This window comes from Trichoplusia ni, chromosome 14, assembly GCF_003590095.1.
Source record: "Trichoplusia ni isolate ovarian cell line Hi5 chromosome 14, tn1, whole genome shotgun sequence".
NCBI classification, from domain to species: domain Eukaryota; kingdom Metazoa; phylum Arthropoda; class Insecta; order Lepidoptera; family Noctuidae; genus Trichoplusia; species Trichoplusia ni.
Window position 1 is genome coordinate 3,871,944 of NC_039491.1, and position 22,597 is coordinate 3,894,540.

Here is a 22,597-nt window from a genome sequence, read left to right on the forward strand (position 1 = left end):
CCAACGGTTTTAAATCGAAAAAATAAGAAATGAAGATTGTTTTTTTTGCTTTTGTGGAATATACCTACTGTAAATCAACGTTTTTTTTTTTAATTTCGGTAATGTCATAAAGCAGACTATCGTCGTCAATTACTCAACGTAGGTATGCCGAAGGAGACAATTTTATTATAGAAACAAATTACTGGATACGAAAATCAAATAGTATGATACATTTTAAAAACCTAAAAAGCGTAGCTACACTCCTGAACCACTTTTCACCTTCACACTTTGATTTTAGCTACTTTTTATGACAGCCAGAGTTCCTGAGCGTAAAGTTAACGTGCGACCTCATTGTAAAAACTGTCGACTGACTCACCCGGGTCGTTGGACCGACGTTAACGTTTTAGGAAAAGCATGGAAACCGCGTACAACCGACAGCGAAAGTTGTTCAACGAAATGAAGAAAAAAAACCTTACGACTTTAAATTAAAGTAGGTAATGTTAATGAAGCTTTGCAATAACTATGTGGTCGACTGTATAGATTATAAAAATGCCCAGTACAGAATGTACAGATCGAAGATGTTTTCTTTGGCAAACAAATGTAGGTAGAATTTAGTTCTGGGAAATAAGTTTTTATCTATTTACATTGCAATTAAACTGGAAATTTTGGCGAGTTTAATGACAGTGGTCTTTCCTTACCAATATTATATTAATTGATTTTGGTAAAGACTTCCAAAATATACAGATATTTTTTAGTACCACACTGTATTATAACTAGTTTATAGGTAAAACGAAATAATTCTGGAAAAAGTTTAAGAGGAACAGAAAAATAGAAACTTGTGTAGTAAGCTTTACCAAACGTGGATTTCCTATAACAGAATGGTATTTAAAAAATACGCAGTCATAGTCGCGGTCAACAACTAGCATAGGTATACGACTATAAACCTACTTAGTAGTTATAATTATGATGTATAACTAACAAACATGGCACGAGCGGGTGTAACTGTGTTACTCTACGCAGCATACTTCTGCCCAAATGCGCAGTGGACTCGCTACATACTATTTTGGACATAGGTATTTATGGGACAAGTTGTTTTTGTCACGGGCATATTTGTTACTGGTATTGGGAAATATTTCGTTCAAGTAAACTCGACATATAACAAAAGTCTTAAGAGAAAAAAACAATAGCTTACAATTATGAGATAATTGGAATACCACGTCGTATACATTTTCTAGAAACAAATTTTCCATCCTGCATACTTCTTAGGTTATAGTGTAGCTTCTAGATGGTCTATTGTTTTTTTGGAACGTCCCAGTGCTTAGTCCTATTTTCCTTAGAGAGAAATTCTATAGGACAGTCTTCTTGTAGATCCTCGCTTAAAGGACAGACAATAACGGGGATGTCTCAAAACACATGTTGATTTGGAACAACAGATGTTGATTTGTTTACGCTGATCTTTGATGTCATAAGTAGTATGATACATATACACAATTAAAACGTCTACACGTTTTCCATTGTAGCGCCAGACTAGATTCGAGCGTATTTTAAATCATGTTCCATTTGGCGAACATTTCGTAAGATGTATTAATCAGGGGGTGACAGTTGACACTTGCCCGCTTAATGATCCGATGACATCTGGCTTTTAAATAAACAGTTATGTGTATTTAATGCAAGGGATAGAGTCACAAAACAAAAGAATACCGCAACTAAAGAACAGAATGTACTATATTGACAAGTAAAAGTTTAGTCACAAGTCGATAAGGGATGTAAGACTACGCTTATTCGACGAAAAAGGCTAGGAATAGGAAGAAAAATAAAGTGAATTGTCTTTTGTATAGGTACAAAGTTTTTTAAAGGGCCGTGCGAATCAATCTATTATGCTATTGAACCTCGAGATTTGTTCCGGAGTAAAGGCCGACACTGAAGAACGATACTCAGTGCCGTATTACCCACATGACCAGGGGCCCACCACTATGACTAGGGCCCAGCACTATGCATCTAAAAAAAGCTCAATATTTAACAAATCATAGGTCAAGTTCCCAGTAATTATACGTGCTTGATTAAATATACGAATGACATGAATAACGGTAAATGAAATTGGATTCGAACTTTTTTGGTAAGATTTTGGCAACTTTAATTTAATGTCTTCACAAGTATGGGGCGTAACTAAACGGTGTTCGGAATAAAGTTAATCCGCTCAATGCGGGTCGCAATTCACACGCGACCGTTACGGTTATAACTGAGATATTAAATTTAATATGAATTTTTAATTTGTTATATATTTTCAACAGTGAGCATCATTTGTTTTTTTTTATGGGAAAAGATAGGGCCTTTATTTTATAATTAAGTTTTATAGCCATTGTTATAATCTTACATGACACACGACACACAACTTAATGCGACCTACTTGAACACACCTTAATACTTTCATGTGTAGTTAAATTAACGTAAACTTTGAGTGTCTACTGGTCTTAAAGTACATTACAAAGAATTAAGGAAGGAGAGTTGAGAGATTGTCGATTTGCTTAGCTTTTGTCGAAAACAAAGTCTCTGTCGATACTTTTTGATACTTACTAATCCTTTAAAGGTGTCCTCGTACGGGAACTATGAAATGGATTCTAAAGTCTTTCTTGCAAGGCAGGCTTGGAAGTTACATTTTCGTAATGAGTTTTCACCACTGACGTCAGAACCTAGTTTTCCTCTCCAGTTAATATTACAAGCGTATCATCCGCCATAATAATAAGACGGCTATCGTCGCCTACTGTTTTCACGCTCTATTTTCATCTGGCTATCAGTTGCATAATGTGGCAACGAGACCAATTAACGATTAAATATGAGACGCCCACAGTCAGTCCGTCACAGGGCCCGTTGCGAAAGAAGATGGTAACTATATCAAGCTGAATCTCGGGGATTACTTTTACTGGCTAAATGTTATGAGTTGAAGATTTTCTGTCAAAATTATTGAAGTAATTACTTAGGGAATATAGAGGTAGGAGTCTATTAGTTTTAATAATATTGGTTTGCTGTGGGTCAATCGTGGCGCTAGTCAGTTTTGTTGATATAGGCATCTTGTAAATTGTATTGGTTGGACTTAAGTGTTTGGCGATACAAAGCAAAATAATAACTTTTAGATTTTAAAGCATGCGTAAAAATAGCAAAAGATTCTGTAATTATAAAATTAAAAATTTGCTTAAGGCCATAAAAAAACATGATGACAACCTCTTTGAAAAACTGAGTATTTATATTCTTTTCTTTCACGCAAAAACAACTATTCCGCCTATTAGTATAATGAATTCGCCGTGCCAGTTGACGAACCAAAAATATAAATAAAAACGTACAAAAACTCAACTAGAAAATTCACGACTAAATGCTGAAAATATGTCACTTACAAATAGAGTATTACAAATGGGGCATTTACTTCCAAGTCTTCACGTCACTTCAAAATCAATTACTGTGTGAAATGTTAGAGACTGCGTTCTATGAGAGCCATTCATGCATTCCTTCCTACAGGCGAGGTAACTGCGCGATAAAGATGCACACATAAATAAACACCTGGCGAGTACCGCTTCCTTAAACCTTGGCACACTGAACTTGCGGCTGATATTTATTAAGAGAGCCAAATAAGTCAACGTCTTAATACTTTGAAACCACTAAAACGGCGCCTGATACTAGGATCTTTGCTGTGTATTTAAAGACGTGAAACATACGGCATTACTGAGAAAAATGTGTCTGTAATTGAGAGAAGTATGTGTCCTTTGCTGACAAGGTGAACGACCGTGATCATTAGCGCAGAAAATCGTTCTCAATTTTATATCCGAAGCTTTTGCATGCATCGAGTTGTCTCATTTTGTAGAGTGGAAAATGTAGGTCTACGGTTTTGTTATTTGAGGAAATATTTCTGTATTAACCAAAGGAATATCTAAAGTTAAAAATGATGAAATTAAAGAAAAGTTTCAACTATGTTTTTAATTGCAATTTAGTAAAAATTCAAGAGATGTTCAGAGAGTTTCTTGTTCTATGTATTCGTGTTAACATTGCAATGTGAAATCGAATTACATTATATACTTTCTTTGAAAAACGTTTTGATAGATGGAATAAAGACAAAACCACCAAGAATGCAGCACACATAAGGCAATGACTGGCGTTCTATAAAAACCGCAAAATAAATTGCAGGAACAATATTTATGATATTCCTAACAGCTCGAATTGATAATATAATGCGTGATATAGCAGGATTAGTTGTATCGATACAGTTTTTAACCGATTCCTAAATCGGTTTGCTCAAATCGATTGGAGCATGCAATGTTTTGTACGAGCAGCGATTTTACGGCACGATTTCCCGAAAACTAGTTCAGTTTTTTTGCGTTCGATAAAATAAATTCCACTACTCATCTTCTAAGAAATGACTTTTATGCATTTATTTGTAAACATGTAAACACCGAAAGTGTGTTAATAAGAACTAAGAAACGATAAATTCATATTTCACACCTTTTCTCAAATGATTTTCTCGAATAAATTCAACGTGTTTATGTTTTTTTTCTTTATGTTATTATTAAAGGCATATCTTGTCCCAAATATGTTTTCGGTAAAAATCAAGTTTTTTTCACAAGCTACTCCCTTAAAATTAATTTCTAAATTAGAAATTGGCGTTATTGATTGCATTACCTGCTTCCAAATGTCACAGACACTATCCATTTAAAATCCAAATAGGTCGTAAATAATCGTAAATCATTGAAACTAGTTTTTAAACGAATGTCTCGATTAGCACGTGCATTAAATTCACAATCGATAAGAAATAAGAGTGAAACTGTTCACGTAAAAACGCTGTCGTCTAGACGCGGATAAAACGGTATTGTTTTTATAACGTCTTCGTAGATAGCTGTTATTCGGTGTGTTTTGTAGACTTTCACGAGGTTTTGTGATGCTTTTTAACTGCATTTTTGAGTAATAGTTACTTCTTTTTAAGATTAGTTTTGTTATTTATATCTTAATTTAACTAATCGTTATCTGGGGCTGTATTTGTAGAGATTCAACTCATTTTCATCAGATGAAAATGAGTTGTTGAAGTTGAAGTCATCTTATCGCAGTAAAAAGTAAAGTAAAAAGATGATGTATATGCGGAACGGAAAGGCTTTTTGATTTCAAAATATTGTATGGAACGTAAGCATGGCCCACTTTACGAATTAGTATATAGAGACGAAACAATATCAGAAAACCTTGGTTACCACATAAATGTATTTAGCAATCACGCATTCTGAATATGTCATTAATAATAAACGTAAACATCTCTCAAGGGTAAGACCGTTGGCTTGTAAATTTAACTAGATCACTTCGACCATTGATTTATTATAATCGTTGTCACTCAATCACATGCATTGACAGCTGATTGTCAGTCGTTCTGTATTGACAAATCGGATTAGATAGCTCATAAAGTGATTGATAAGGCGAAGATCATGATCACGGCCAGTTATTCGCGTGAAGAGGGTCAATGGTAATTGAATAATATAAAAACAAATGCGAATCGACTTGTTCGTAACATGAATTGTTGGCAGTTTGGAATATAAATAGATTTGCTCTACTTATTATTTTTATAATTGAGTGGACAATAGAAAATGCGGAAGAGGAAATAAATATGCATAGTAAACATAAACAATTATATTCATAATAGCTCGATACGATTGTGAAAATGTTTGTTTTGAGGCATACAGAAAACAGTTTTCGTTCGGAATACTGAATGCAATGTATGTTTAAGTAAGTAGAAAAATATTTATATTTGTTGATCATTGATTAAAAGGTACACAGCATCTGCTATCAAGAATCTTGATCTTCAATGAAAAACTAACGCAAATAAACACACTCATAGCTGTGTTAGTTTAATCAGTTTGTCAACTAACGGAACTTAAAACCGAAACTTCAGTATTGGGCTATTAGTTATTTAAAACCAAGAACAAAGTTTTTGCTCTACTTTCAGCAGTCATTTAAAAATTCTGCCTGATATTGAATCTGTAATTTTTTATTTCTATCTACCGTATCTTAATTACCTTAGAAGTCAAATTAACTCGTCCTAATTGTTGGCATTCATTAAAATTTAGTTACAAATACATAGTTCAGTTCCCAACTAGCTTCCCAACGAGTATTACGTTCACTGACGTAATCCGTTTCGTCATATTTCCCTGAAACTATCGACGTCTGTTGAAATCTTTCGTCGCTTATTTGTTTGTTAGTTCCTATTATTATGATGGTGTTTGTGAAAACAACTTACTCAAGTCTTATTATTTTTTGTTTAGTTCAGTGATGTTGAGACTGCAAGATTTTATCGATTTGATCCAAAATAGTAATTTTATTGTCTATTATAGGACGCTCTTCTAACTGCTCGTATTGCTGGCTAGAATTTTTTTTAATACACAATAGGTTATCAACTAAAAGAGTTCACAATCCAACATGGCTACAGTCATTAAGTAATTAAAAAACCGGATTTTCTAAAAGATCTTAACAATCAAGGTTTTCTTTCTTAAATTAAAGGTATAAAAACCTCCTTTCTTCTGGCCGTCTTTGTATATAATCAGATTAGAATTTTATTCCTCAATTCACTAATGTTTTATCCATGACCTCGGTAGTTCGATACATTAAGCTATAACTGTCGATGTCGGAACATACTAGCTATACGTATGTGGGGTAACCCGAGTCTAAATCGGTACTAGCCGAAAATATTGAGCAGAAGTCAGATGTTATAGGTACAGGAGTAAGATACCTAATAATAACTGATAACCTCATATTCGAAAGTACAATAATGAGTACGCTGAGTTTTAATAAAGAAAAAAAGGCATTATCTAACAGTTTTAATGACTGCATTTTGCTTTAGGAAAGCTTAACGCTTCTATTACGAAATCGGTAACTACAGGAAAAGTTTATGAAATGTTTCTTAAAATTATCAAGGTTACATTCAAATCTACTACAAATAATCAATTCTCAAATAAGTCTTAAAGAAAAATCTTTTATAATTTTTGTTTCAGCAGACGCCTCTGGCAATATTTAAGCTTTATTATGTCGGCCATACTAAACACTAGTTCGTTACCCGTCGGATAGATGTCGCTAGCTGCATTAACCTACATCGATGTGTAGACGCGCGTCACTTGCAGCTGTCTGAAATTAATTTACCAGCCATCATAGCACAGTGAGACAATCGAGTATTAAATATAAATTTAATTATTAATAGTAGTTATATATACTCAACGTATTTGTTTCATAAAACAAAACAAAACGATTCTTAATTCAAATCGAAATTGTGATGTCACGTTGTATTAACAGTTTTTTTTAAAAAAGACGTCCTAAGATAGGACAAAAGACACTCAGATTTTAAGAATTCATTTTACAAAGAAAACCTGTCAACCATTATTTCAGCATCATTAAAACTGTAATAAGAACCTTTAAGGCAATAAAAATGTTGAAAACATGACAACTCTTTCTCGGTATTTAATTTCAATCCAGAATGTTGTTTTTGTTTCGCATTTAAAACATTAAAGTGAGAATGTCTGGCATTGAAAAAATGTATTGACGTTTCTTTGGCGATATGTGGGTGAGCTAGAGCATTAGCCTTTGTAACGTCTTTGTTCAACTGTGTCATGAACTCCAAATAGATTTTTCTATAAAATTATAATTCATTGCACTTACAATTATCGATTTAGACCTTCCCTTATCATCATTGAGACGGTCATTCTTCTTAAAGAAATTGCACTCTTTACAACAAAAACTTTTTAATTGTAAAACAGAGTCGTCGTTTTCGCCCTGGCAAACGCCGCCTCACGGTTACCACAATGAAAAGCCCGGTGGCCGGGTTAGTCTTACTTGTGGATCAAAAGTAATGCCATTACAGTAGCGGAAAGGAGATAGTATACTAAAAAATAAAATGTAGAGCGGCATCTCCGTAACTGCAGAAGCATTTGTGGTTGAGATGTTTTTAAAAGTCTAGTTAGAAGTCTCCATGAAATGAAATGAAATAAAAAGCTTGCAAACTATAAGTATAGTCGATACAATTTATTTGCCAAAACGAAGAGCTTATTCTCATTGAAATTTCTTCGAAGTCTCAAAGTTGTTGTTTACTCTCCGAATAATAATGAACGTTAGCATCATTAATTTAATTACCATTAAAATAACAGTGAAACTAATTTCATGAGTTCATGACCGTTCGCAAAACATTCACGAGATGACGAAGAGAGATATTTTGCGACGACATGTTATTTTTGACTGACCTCGACTTTGTACTTTCATATTTATATTTATTATAATATAATTTTATTAAGTAAATAAAGTGATGAACGATGCCATATTTATATCGTAAGAGCCAAAGTGAGGTCGTCTTTGTTTAAAATTATTTGCATGAGAGTATTTATTGGAAATATGAAGATGAAGATTAAATATAAATTTATAGTGTAATTAAGCTTCAAATTATTTTACTTTTTTATTACTTGTGGATATGCACAAGTAATTGGTGTTTTCGCTAAGGTGATATACCAAAAATACTATCCATGAGAGCAAAGTCGCTGGCATAGCTAGTATAAATAAAACCTAATTCGCTTTAAGCACATATAAAACCGCTCCAACCACTTAGAAAGTAGTTTTCATGTAAAATATTATCTACTAACCCTTATCTGGACTTCTTGGATTATACAGGTATAGGCAGGTAATAAGAATAATCCGTTATGATGGGTAGGGCAGGGTAAGTACTAGAATATAATAATTACTAATTAGACTGGTTTGTTTAATGAGTAGAGACTTTTATGTGGTAGAGGTACCTGTTGTTCATATTCCTATGAAATGAGCATGACGCGTATTTTATTTCTTAAGTGACTTTTTTCATATGTCATATTTTTATTTCTATACTAGCTGTCCCAGCGAACGTGGCTTTACTATGCAAATAATATGTTCTAGAGAATACAAAAATGAAATAAAATGAGAAGAATGAATGAATGAGAGAGGTAGAGCCGTTTGGAGGAGTTCAATTACGTACACCTAGATAGGAGAATTTTATATATATGATATGCTTATATTTCAAAAGTTATAAATCTTATTTCAAAATTGTCATTATAATAAATAAATGATTTAGTAATAAAAAATTATTACCTACATCTACAATCATCCGGCAAAACGTGGCTAGTTTCAATTATTCAGTGGTACATTAGTTCTGTCCACACTACGATCGCGTCGGACCACAGTGTGAAAAGTGATTCATTCACGCCTGCGATTGCCAAAACCGCTTCGGTGTTACTCCTGTAAACACAATTATTAGTTACAAGGAAATATTAATTATCTCATCATCATTTACTTCCTATTTATCTTTGACAGCGTTTGCATGTGAGCCTGATTAGAAGAAGGAATTTTTTTTGAGTATTCGAATCCAAGTCTTTTAAAATCATAGGTTACTATATAAAATTTTATGAATTCGTTTGAAATCTTTAAATCGTATCGATTTTTTTAAATAATACTTGCTACGTGGTCTAGAAATGGAACCGAAGTTTGTATAATTTTTGACTGATTGTCTCTCTTTATGTGTGTTTGTGCACGCTAAGCTTCTTTTAATGTTAGCGTAGCACTGGCTTATCCGATTGATACATGTATGTTATGTCATTCTGCCCTAAATCGCGGGATTTTAAGAATATAATAATACGAATGAATTAGAAATAACTACCATGAAAGGGTACGCAACAACTCACTTTATTGGTATGAGTAGCAACTGTCGTTCGAAACGTTAGTTGGATGAAGAATTAGTGAGAAAAATGTCTGATTTTGATACATATTTATTAATCACAGATCTTGATTTAGCATGCGTAGTTTTTCTGCGATGTCAGATTATATACCTTTTCGAGGAAAATAGAGAAGGACTTTCGCTAATGATTGAGGAGCCAGCCCTAAAAACTATTTAAACATTCGATTAATAGTTTTGTGTAAAATACTTTCTGTTTGACATAATATTGGATATTATTATTTAATCGTTTGTCATGGTAATTACTATATGTTTTATAGTCGTAATAAAAATGTCGGCTTGAGTAACGTTATTTAAATAACAGGAAATAAATTTCGTCTAAATTTGAAAGGGCATCTCAAAATACACAGTTTATTCATCTATCTTTAATATTTATAGCTACTGTAATATGGTGGATTAGTTCTACAATAAGAACATTAAAACTATTTGTTAAAATATAAATCAGCACTAATGTTGTGTTAAAAGTTGTACAACTCTGCGAATTTGTCGTCTGTCGACCCAAATCGGAGGCATGTCTTGTGCCTTCCGGGTAACTACACTAAAAATACGAGGAATATAATTAGTATAATGTTGAATTGAGAAAACAGGAAAAAAGTTATGTTAAATATCTGATATTTCGTTCATATTTTTTCTTTAAGTACCACTTTTCTTCCTCTTCTATAGTTAATATGAAAGTATCCATTTTTTTGTTGCAGCTACGTACTAGGTCATCTAATGGAATCAAAGCGAATTTCGTATTTTTAGTTTACAATCCGATAGATCGGGGGATGTTCCAAATACTTATTTAAGTCACATGCACCATGGCACCCAGACTCAGGACAAGCATTTATGGATCATACGGCCTAAACTGCTCAGGTGCCTGTGCAGTCAGTACTATTCAAAACATTTCGTCAGTAATATTCAAAGATCTGTGTTAAGCGTCACCAAAGGCACTGGTAGGTAGTGTACAAAACCCGCGTATTATTTCCATGGAACAATAACTAGTTCTAAACAAAATAATGCGTGCGCGCATCACATTAAACGCATTAAAAGTTATCTTGCGTCACCGCATCGTGCTACAAAAGCGTTCTGAATACATTCATTGATGAAACTACTGAATATGTAGGAGCTATTCTAGAGAAGCAGCCACGCACGACGTGAAACGTGATAAATATTCATCAATATATCGTTATTGTAAGCGGAGGAGGTTATACTGGTATCCGCTTCGATTAATTAATAGCCTGTTATGTGACCAATTAATTTGTTTGCTTTTTAATAAAGTGTGATAGAAAGTATAGTTCATAGAAACAAACGAGACTAGGGAAAACAAGTCGTTAAAGCGTTAAAAAAGTAGACATTATTCTCCCCTACGATTACAATGTTACGATAGATAACTAAGTTAAGATATTACAGATAGAAGACTTGACACTTTGCTGTTTGATATGTCAAAACTTCTTACTTTCAATTTGCGCTTAGTGTCGAAAATGCTTGCCACTTCGATGTAAGGAATGTCTTGAGGATCATTTAATATGGCAGCTGCTATATTCAAATAACAACGTCCATAAGATTAATTCGAAAAAAGAACACGTAATAAAAGTGACCAGTTTTAATTTGACAGATGACAAAAGAAAAGATGAAAAAAATATGATGCCAAGTGATTAAAAGTTCTGGGTAATTGCGAGCAGCCTTGAGTGACGTTGATGTCATTACATAATGTCGTGAGTTTGTCCCGGTATTTATAGTGGTGGGTCACGGGCGACGCCAGGTGAGGCGCCTAGTGTCCTCGCCCAATGACAGGGTCGTTTCCCGTGCTCTCCATCACCTGCCGTCTATTTATTTTGAGTGTTTCCGGTGAGATTTTATAGTGCATGCTTGCGAAATTTTAAGAATCATGTTTCAAGAAAAAAATTGGAATTGCTGTCATGTCAGACACCAGCGTTGTAAAGAAATATATTTTTGTAACGAAAGCACAGAATTTGATATTTTAATGAATATGTCATTAACTGCGAATGTTCTAAGGATAAAATTTCAATTCTTTTCAAACCGATCTAGAAGTCAGAACTTCTAGAACTTTCCTAATGTTTAAAAATTTTATTCTGCACGCTAGAAAATAAAATCATATTTTATCAAAATCGTTTTACACAATACAGACACAGCACACTCGAATTGTTTCAATTCAATTTATCCAAGACCCAAATACAACAAATATTTGTCACAGCCACCAACATTGGCCACAGTTCCAATGCCAAATAATCACATGCCGCATCATAAGACCGTTTCCACAATTTATGACTATTCGACGATATTTGCACCAACACCGTTTATTACAATTAATTTCAAATGTAATTACAGGTAAGTGACCTTGGCATGAGTGATGGCCGGCGGGGAGATGGAAGCGATGCAAACAACACGTGAGTATGCACAGGAAGTTGAAACGAAAACGTAAATAATATTTTCACCTTCAGTCAGTACCTCTACCATGAGTTTTGAGCGACCGGGCTCGCTAGCGTCTGCGTAAAAAATATCTATGACAAAATGTACAGCGCCCCTAGCGGTCACTTGACAAACTAAAATCGGTAGTATGAGTTGACAAATAAAACCTATCGAAACATTCAAAACGTCTTCGACAGCGAGTAGCGAGCGTGTAACGTTTTGCGGTGGTTTCTCTAAGAAAACGGTACCATGAGTCACAAATTTGACGGATGGTATCGACAAATACCATTACGATTGTAGTTAAGTAACTCACTTGCTAAACAAGGTGTGAAACGGTATTCGGTTTATAGTAATTGTTTAGTTTTGAGTATTTCTTGTGAGAATCATGTCGGCAAGAGAGTATTTAAAATCAAGTAGCACTAGTTAAAAGTCAATTTACATTGAATACACGCTGTCACTTTTTTACAATGAAACATACATAAATTCATTATTAAGGAAACGCTGGAAATAAGTGAGCGTTCACAGAGGACTCCACCCCAACCAATAGTTCATTAAGTAATATTACATTATATTAAAATATACTGAATATTTTATGCTTTATGAAGTTTAAAATCATTAGGATTATTCAAACACTAGCTGTAGCCCAGGACTCCGTCCACGTGGACTTCAGTTTATAGCGTTCGGTGTTCCCCGTTTCCATCAGGCTATCTGTCAAATTCACTACAATCGGTTCAGTAGGATTGGCGTGAAAGCGAGACAGACAGACAGATAAATTTTCGCATTTATAATATTAGTTTCAATAGATGCACAGTTTATTGGTGTATGAAACAATTCAACAAAACTATTGCGATCAATCGCAAGACATAGGTACTCCCCAAAGTTGCGCCACATAACCATTCTTAGGTACCCACGACACCGCTTTCAATTTAATGATGAAAAATTACTAAAACCCAAAAGAGCAAGAAGAAAAGTGTTCATCTATTTGTGATATCAAAAGAGTTCGTATATCTACATCAACCGCATACTTTAAAAAAAAAACACTTTGCGAAACTTCAACGGCAAAGATGGCGACTTAAGCGGTTTGTTTTTAGCCATCGGAATTTAACGAAATTCTCCATAATCCGAAATCTGCGGATATATGTTGTCGACTCAAAATCAATATTTTTTTATGTTTTGTTATTCATATAAGGTTTCGATCGAGTTTACCGTAGTCCTGCATGAAATTATTAATGTAGATTTGAAGCTTTTTCGGGAATATTTATCTTACTCTGTCTTTTAAGCAACGTTAGAAAGAAACAACTACATTAGGCGTGAAGTTAGGCACGTTCGACAACATGACAAGTATGACAACACGAATACTACAATAACAATCGAGCTCTCGATAGCGAGCGCGTCAAGGTTTTTTAAACTCATGGTATGAGTCCGATTGTAAACTATTCGATCCGCGTTTATACGCTATCGACTGTAGTAACGTCATTGACGTTTTCGATGGCAACTCATGGTAGAGGTACTGATGTTGCTCGTTAATATTTAGTACTGGGTAACAAATTAACACTAGTACTGCAGTGTTTTAATACAAGCTTTTAGTACTGGACTCGATGCAGCAACTGAATGTTAGAGTATTTCTGAATACTTTTAAGACGAAGAGTATGAGAGATGAATGGAAGAAAAACATAATTTAGCTGAAATAAAATTTCTAAATTCACGTGAATTATATCCGGTATCATTTTTGTCGTTTGTTGTCCATTGGACAATCGAGTTTCACAAGCGCCCTTATAAAAAATCAAAGCTTTTTCGTGGCTAGGTGTCGTGTGTGTGTCGTTTTTCTGACTCTCTAAATGGTTCTAACCTAATTCCGCTTAAAGCTACTTGAGTCCTATTTATCCTTAATTGTTTTTATCAATTTTTCCCAAACTTCGACACTTCTCTTTGCCTCTACCTACTTTCTATCACATCAGATATTGGTCAAGAAATAAGGATTTCAAATATTAGTTGAGTGGTACGTAGCATAAAATTGTTGTCGACTTTTATTTGGTTGCTTGCAGATTTTTTTTGTACAATCCCTTATTCGTTAAATTTTTGAACTTCTCCAGAAATAAGATAATAAACATCACATGTGTAACTACTAGTAGAACTAATGACACACATAGTAAATATTTTATGAGTGCACAAGGTACGATGTTTTTACGAAGTGTTAACATAAGAATTCCCCACCTCGTCTTTTTAGGGAACATACAAATCTTCGATTTTCCGGATTGGCATTCTGTCAAAACATTGTTGGTCATTTAGTAAGGACAAGCCGCTACTATAAATCTGTAGGAACGAAACCCTTTATCCCTTTGCAACAGTTTTGCCAACAAAAACTATCTGCCATTCGATCTGTAAATGTAGGTCATGTTAATTATTCTAACTATTATTGTTCGTACAGTTTAGTAGAATCCTAAATGCATATATTTAACGGGTATCTCTCGTCGGTGTCGAAATATCCTCATAAATTCATGCTATAATGCGGTTCTGCAGGAGTTCGTGATCACAGTCACGAAAAGACGTATCTTAACGCATAGACAGATAGAGCGCTTAGGAAGTACCTTTTTGCAGTGGGTACAGCATCAGCGAATGTCAAGAAAAACCGTGGTCAGATTATCTCTAGAATCTTATGAATCCTGAGGTCTTACACGTAGAAGACCTAGTCATAGGCCTAGCCTTTTCCCAACAATGTTGAGGTCAGCTTATAGTCTAACCGGATTCAACTAAGTACCAGTGTTTTACAAGGAGCGACTGCCTATCTTACCTGTATCTGACTGTAGAAGACAGAGTATCGACAATAATATTTGAAACCATAGTAAGCACAGCATCAGCAGTGTAAAAGTTAGTCAGGAGACTAGCACAATGTATGATTATTGTAGTTGTGGAAAAGTAACTCTTCACCAGACGACATAGGGTAGCGTCCTCCTTATAAAACCACAACTGTCTTATTTCAATAGGTGATGATAGACCCCCCAGATTTACTGTAGTTTTCGCGTATTCTGACACATTAGCATCCCATCTATCACCAAAGCTACTTGTTTCAACGTAACTAATGAACAACCTCATAAAACAGGCTATCCAAAGAATCCGCAATAAAATGCTTGATGTAATAATTCATTTTATTCACCTCCAACAGCTATTTTAAGCTCGGCAAAGTAAGTTATCGTTTTATTTAAAATTATTCCAAGAAAGCTAATTTTAGGTCGAGTAGAAAAATAAACAACTGATGTATTTTCGAAATAGAAGTAAACAAGTAGATTATATTAAATGGTACAGAAATCATCCAAATCTACAGAATTGTTGCAATAATTCTTTGTGTCCGAGCATCGATTTTATTTAAATGCAAAGCTTGATTTTGTTGAGTCCCAGTTTTAAGTGCTTGAAAAAAAAAACTGGCAAAACTTAGAGTAATTTAAAAACAGTATAACAGATTTGTACTAAGCAGATTCATTATCTACTTCCCGTTCAAATTAACATTGGAAGCAGTAATGTGTTGTTTTAAATTGAATTTCATTGTTATCGTTTATGAGAATTTAATTTATAGTGACATGTCCTTAGGCCTTGGTTGGTGAAATTAATTTATTCACATGTTGCCATGCGACATCCAGTATTTCTTGGCACAACACATTACAATACGATTAATTCTTCGCGTTTTCCTCATTAACGTCTAAAGTTACCGAACCAGTTCCATCTTTTACATCGAGTTTGTACATCTCTAAGTGATAAAAGAGATTTTCAATCTCATTACCAAGTCATGCATAAAAAAACCATGAAATGCTTCTAGGATGACCTATAATTCAAGATAACATTCAATTTTGGAGTGTAATGTTATTGGTGTAAGGTCCATAGTGTTTTGAATCGGATTTAGCGTAATGGAATTGCTGATGTGTCTACATTCGATAGAGGACTCTATCGATAAGCTACTAAAATATCAAGTCGGGCGTTAATCCCTGAAGTATGCTACAGATTTATCGCGGGCTGTTAGGAGAACCGCGTATTTATATTAAGTGGAGGAGCTGTCAGCGCCTACGCCGACGCCATTCTGGATGGTTACATACAATAAAGTATTCCAGTACCAGGACTAGCACATTTTTAATAATTAATCATTTGTGAAAATACAATACTAGTGTACAAAAACTAGTCTACTATTCTTAAGGGTGAACTTTTACGTAACAACATTTTTCCACGTCACATAAAAGTTTGTCTACCTAATACAAAATACGATAAAAACTGGTGAAAATTAACTTGAGATATATTGACACTGGAAATAAGCTGAATGATAAAAAAACTGCAAACATTTGCTTTGATATAAATACATGTCTTCAATTTAGATATAATAAAAAAAACTCTGAAGTTGAGCCAATTCTCGTAATGTGTCGAAATCGCGATTGAAATTCCACCATAAAACTCAAATATACGACTAAAAAGACAAAAGTGGTCTATCACATAATTGTTTTGAAAATTGAAGACAGAGCTTAACAGAGTGATTAAAACTGACATTAAGAGGCAATATACGTCGAAGTGAATTTTGCAAAGTATCTGTACGACACCTGCTATTAACTAAATAGTAGACAGGTATTTGCCGATGCAGAATAATACATGCGGAAAATTGAAATATTAATCTGGAATTATTCTAGTATAAGGCCACCGCGACACTTAACTCTTTCGGCTAGATCGTCCAACTAATAATACGCACGCACGTGAAATGTTTTGGCTGGTGCTTTTTGTTCGCGCCGGTTATTTCAGTTTTCCAGTAGGATTTTATACAAGATCAGCTCTGGCCGTCTCCGCAGTGCAGCGCCAGAAAAGTTTTCCGAAAATTGTTTGGTGCTTTGTGCTTAGGATAGTGGTCACAACTAGTAACAGCCATTAACCATACACGATAAAAAACGAAATTTAAAAAGGTCCAAGTAAAAATTATCGAGTTTTATGTGTGATTTCGACAACTTCTATGTAAAGGTTTTCTAAAGTGCAGTGAATGTGTGTCAAAAGCCTTTGGGAGTTCAGTGTTGTGGGAGTAGAAGAATATAACGGCAAATATGTCGGAGTTCTTTGGACCATGGACCAAGAAGGGAGAGGACGACGAAGAGGTGGTAGAGGAAACTGTGGAGACCTATACCACTACCACCACACGGACACAGATACCATCAGTAAGTCGATAGCACTGAATTATTAGGTGATATCTCGGAGACATTAGAAATAGAAAAATCTTAGAACTTAGGATCTGGATAAGGAGCACTTTTGAAGCTTGGATACTACTTGATCATGTTAGAAAATCTGAACAGAACACGAATGGTGACAAATATAATTTATTACGTCTCGTGTGTATCATTGTTTCATTTGGTGTTTATTTTGGACAAGCCCAGAGCGCGGGTGTCACGGGCGCTGTCAATGTAGAATCCTCTTGATATAAACCAGCTCCCGCACCAAGGTGAAGGCGAGTTCCACCGTCAACTGTCACCGTTTTTATAAATCAAATGACGCACTCAGCAGTCTAAAATTACGTACATTTTGCTACAAATTCTTTCAAAGAGAAATTATCATCAATAATTAATTTTGCATCATTATCCAAAATTAATTATTTCTACGAAAATTGAAAGTAAAATTTCCAGGGAAAGTTCAATTAGTCCGCGTCATTGCGACGCTTGTCCAAAAAATTGGAGAAGGAGGAAAAGCTTAGATCTTTGCAATTTTTTGACAAGCGACCAGTAGTGTGCCAAGAAAGATGCTATTTAGCTTGGTTAAATTCTCATCTAAACATACAGCTATATTAAAATTGCTGGAAATAAATACCCAGACTTGACTCATTCTGTTGCTACGATTTTATCGGGCCAAAAATATTATTTTATATAATAAATTAAGTATATTTTTGGCGCAAACCTCGAGAAAATTATTGCTGTTGTTTTAATGTATTCTGCTTTACGGCCCATGTAGCGCAAGCGTCTCGTGAAGAGATAATTAGAATTCCTGGAACCGACCTTTTGTAGTGGCACGAATATAAATGTTGTGCATATCTCACTTTAGCTAAGCCTGACGACCAGAGACCCTGTTCTCGCCTATTATCCAAACTCTTTACGTCGCGTAATTAATCCGTGTCAACATTCATAAAGCTACAGCTGTAATCATTCTTCGGGTAAACAACAACATTTTAATTGCATAAGCTTAGGAAAGTGCGATTCAGAACGGCCAAAACATCAACAAAGCAGTTTCGATTCTGACTTTACCAAAACAGAAATTGTAAGTTCAAATGTCGTAACACGAACCACGACGGAGCCACTATAACCTGGGAGCGTGGAACAAAGTCGTGTGTTCTTGAGACAATTGGATACACGTCAACGTTATGTGCATGAGCAGTGAATGGCCTTTTGTTTGGGAACAATGGAGCATTTTGTAATTGGAAATGCTCGTCTCTTCCCAGGAATGAAGAAATTATGACGCGTTGATCTTTTTGTATAAATGTTGTACAATTGCTATATTGTATACGAGTACATGAGTTAGCTATGAACAATTGTATTTTCCATTCAATACGATGTGTGGAATAATCGACTTAGCATAACGAGCATGCGAAATTGCACCAATGTTGAAAGGACTAATTTTCGTAATAAATTTTGCAGCCATTTTCCGGCGAACGCCATTAGCATCTCTTGGAAATTATAATTCATCAGGAAGCTAAATTCTCTTTTACTTATTCACCAGGATCAATCGATTTAAATAATGTTCGTTAATTTTTATTATACCCATCTTTTTCGCTTCCCTTGTGACTTCCAAATATTTGCCGTGACAACTGAGTACCTGCTATCTACTTGCTTGTATCCCCTTTTATTTTGATTCGGGTCAGCGTATTTGTTTCCATAATTTTTTGAGGTTAGGACTTACGCCGCAAAACATGCACTTATTACTAACTACAACCACAACACTTAAGAGCGGGTTAACCACCATACGCACTCGGAATTATTTTCCATTTTCTAATTTTGGTCGGCATACTAACAATGTTTAATTTAGAAAATACAGTGTAAACAATAGCTATGATTCATTGCATCCATTGCTCCACATACTGAAATATTAGCGTTTCCTTGAGACAATGTTGGTGGCTTGCAACAGTAAATCAAGCAGGTATATGAGTATTGTAATAAATTCAACGTAATTAGTAGCATATGACCTATTTTTTCGCCAACATTCAGGAGTTTTCCTCTCTACGAAGAAGTATGGATGCACGAATATATTCATGTGTAGGTTATGTTTTCTCAGATCTCTGATCTAATTGGGAATTGCCGACGTCTCATCTTTTATTGATGTCCAATTTAATCATTGTCTTTTCAACTTATTTTAATTCCCTCTTCGAAACTACTAATAATTGTGTAAATACAAGAGTACTTTCTCAATTTTCCGATTCCCATTTAAAACCAATTTCTATTCACGAAACAAACAGATCGAAGTAAAATGTATGTTCTTCATTTATTTAGGTAATTCCAGCCGAAATCGTCAGAGCTCTCGTAAATGGTCCAAGTAACCTGGATAGGTTTATCTCCCGTTGGAACTATTTGTAGCAGACCGGCAATACAATATATCAAACATATCAAAACAGTTTAGAAAGTAGAATGTAACAAAATCTGGAAATTCTCGAAGAGTTCGTTGAACTTTGCTCCGATGTCGATTGTTAGGGCTGGTTCGGAATGAGATTAAAAATTAGAAAATGTATCGTATACCTACTACTTGAACAAGTTTTCGTTTAGTACCCATCTTTGGATGGGTGCTGGGAAACAGCACTTGTGTTACCTTGCAAACATATTAATATTTCTTATGATCAGTTTTTGTATCACTTGACAAGTAGGTGGATAACTTTTTTTTATTGAATGAAAAACATTAGGGAACTTAAGCCATCAATTTTGTTAATTCTCAAACAAGAAACACCTTTTTAGTTTAAAATCAAATTTAACAAGACGTTAAGCCCCTTTGTGCGCCATTAACAATTTAGATAAATTAGTTTAGATAAATTAATAAATTATACAAATAACAATAATCTAACAAAAGCGTATTTCATAATAAATGTAGATTAATAGGTTTAAAGAAAATGTGCCTTCGAAACTAAGCTAAACCAGAAAGCGTCCGGTCAAATTAAACAATTTCACCGCGCGGCCGCGTATGATGACAGCTGTGGAAAAGTGCTAATTATCTCACAGAACAAACTGAACGATACAACACCGAAGCGAAGCCAAATGCACCGCAAGAATAAAACACAAGTACTAATAACCTACGTATTGAGAACAATGTGTCACTGCCAAAACGAAAAAGAAATTATTGGATTTTTGAATCAAGCTTGTCGACCAACTGTGACCCGTAAAAAGTTTTGATACAAATTGATAAAACCACTAAACGGTTTTTTACACAATCACATAATTTATACATAGATAAAAACTTTTTAATAGCTCATTTTTGTCACATAAACAAGGGAACCCAGTACACTGAAATGTAAAATTAAAAGTATGTAGCTTTTTGTTTACATTCAAACAAAAACAACTGAAAGAGTATCTTAAGCAAAACAAAATAAAGCTGAGATTCGGTTGACGGAAACATTTTAAAACACGACGTTGTTGAATTGCGTGCAGACGGATCTAAAATAGATCCAACTGCTTCGCCTCACCGAGATACGTACATTTTTGGAAATCAAATAAAAGCATTGCGTTTAAAAATAAATTAAAGCAAGGTTGTGTGTAAATAGAAAGCGCGGATGTAAAGCGCATGATTCATAAAGGTCAACTTTACGTTTGTTTAGAGATAAGCGGAGTGCAAGGGTTAATAATCCCGTTTGACTCGGTCAAACGTGTCGGTCTTACACTGAGGCATCGAAATAGACGCACGCAAGCGAATGGTTCCAGACCACGCCAATATAAACTGAAGTAAACAATATTATCAAGAGGAATTCACGAATGCTGGTGACATGATATCACAAAATTGTCATAATAACACATCGAAAAATCTCGTAGTACACGTAATATCTATTTGTAAAGATACGTCAGAAGAAATGTCGCCGAGTTTTCAGAATAATCTCTCCCTAACATTTGTCGGGCGATTTGTTGTCAGTTCAAGGAGAACAGACTTGTATGAATCAGTAATAAGTAATGAAGTTGCTGTGAGAGTTCAATGAGAACAAAGATTGCCAATGAAATTGCGCATACTGCTAGTGGATGAGTAAGAAAACGTCATGGCCACTAATCCTGAGCTAAATTTAAATTTCGAACATCTACATTCGCATTATGTAGATGTAGGGAATCATAAAGTGTTTATGACTGCTTAACGATGCCAATGCAACATTTTTAAACAACTATATACTGTTGTTTTATTTAATTCACGATGATTAATCGTAATTCCCAGCTAATTACATGAATTCTGCAGGCAATTATACTGACACTGGTAAATGACTTACATTATTCGCACGCGAATGAAAATTTAAATAAAATTATCTTTTCTTTACGATACGTTTTCTCAACTCCTTATTTTTACCATTTGATACAAAGTATTAAGACTGACATTTATAAAATGCAATACGAGATACTCACACAAGCACCATCACTCAAATTGTTTACAAAAAACGAAAATACAGTTTACCTTCTTTAGTTTAATAAACAATGTTCTTTGCGCAAATTTTAATTAACTCCTAGAAAAACTAAATTGAATAAGAAGTGTTGATTTTCTGCTCTAAAAGAACTTCGTAGGTAAGCCGCAGGGGAATGTAATAATACTTAAAAACGCGGTTATTAATTTGATTTCATGATAGCATAAAGGCTAGGTTCACACGATACTTACGCAGTCAGCGCATGCGTGTTGATCGGGAGTAGAGTCACATAAAGTCGCCAGCCGTCACGTTGGTCCTGAGGTGTTAGCACGACGTGGATGTATTGAATGCGATACATTAACATATTCCATATTCAATACACATTATCTGATTATATCAGGCTAGACATAATATGTATGTCCCAGCCCTTATATTTAATAAAGCTGTAAATATTGTTGCTCTTTCTATAATTATAATTTCTTTAATTCACACAAAGTCCATTGTACTTTTTTATTACAAATAAAAAATAATGCCTCATTTTGATCAGAAAAGCTTACAAGATAATTGGACTCTTTTCTCTGTGTTCTTAACTCTACCTAAAAGATATTTATCCCGTAAATGTCATTTTTTGACATTTTCTGCGTGCAATTGATATTTAAACGTAACTGAGTTCGCATTAACTAAATGTCACGAACAAAACTATTATTCAAAGATTGTTTTAGCAAATTCAATTTCTTTACCACAGCGAACACCACGTAATCATTTGGAAAAGGTGGATAGTTTATTATTTTTAAACAAAACACGTGCACTAGAGTTAGCTGAGACAACCATATACCTAGTGGCCAGTGCGTTACTTTACTTTCTAA

At 34.5% G+C, this 22,597-nt stretch overlaps 1 protein-coding gene across 6 annotated transcripts in view; it reads left to right on the top strand.

The window, feature by feature from the left end:
* LOC113500422 (tropomodulin-1) overlaps positions 1 to 22,597 on the top strand; it is a 69,905-nt gene that overhangs the window by 14,055 nt on the left and 33,253 nt on the right. For 2 of the 6 annotated variants that reach the window (XR_003401199.1, XR_003401200.1), the window contains exon 1: positions 16,481 to 17,328. The exons of 1 other annotated variant lie outside the window; for it this stretch is intronic. Coding sequence is in view for 2 of the 5 variants with exons in the window: in XM_026881208.1 (XP_026737009.1) it covers positions 17,218 to 17,328 (111 nt within the window). In the remaining 3 variants the exon portion in view is untranslated. Of the gene's footprint in view, positions 1 to 16,480; positions 17,329 to 22,597 lie in introns of those variants that run through there. 3 more of the 6 variants (XM_026881208.1, XR_003401201.1, XM_026881212.1) reach the window with 3 other exon arrangements.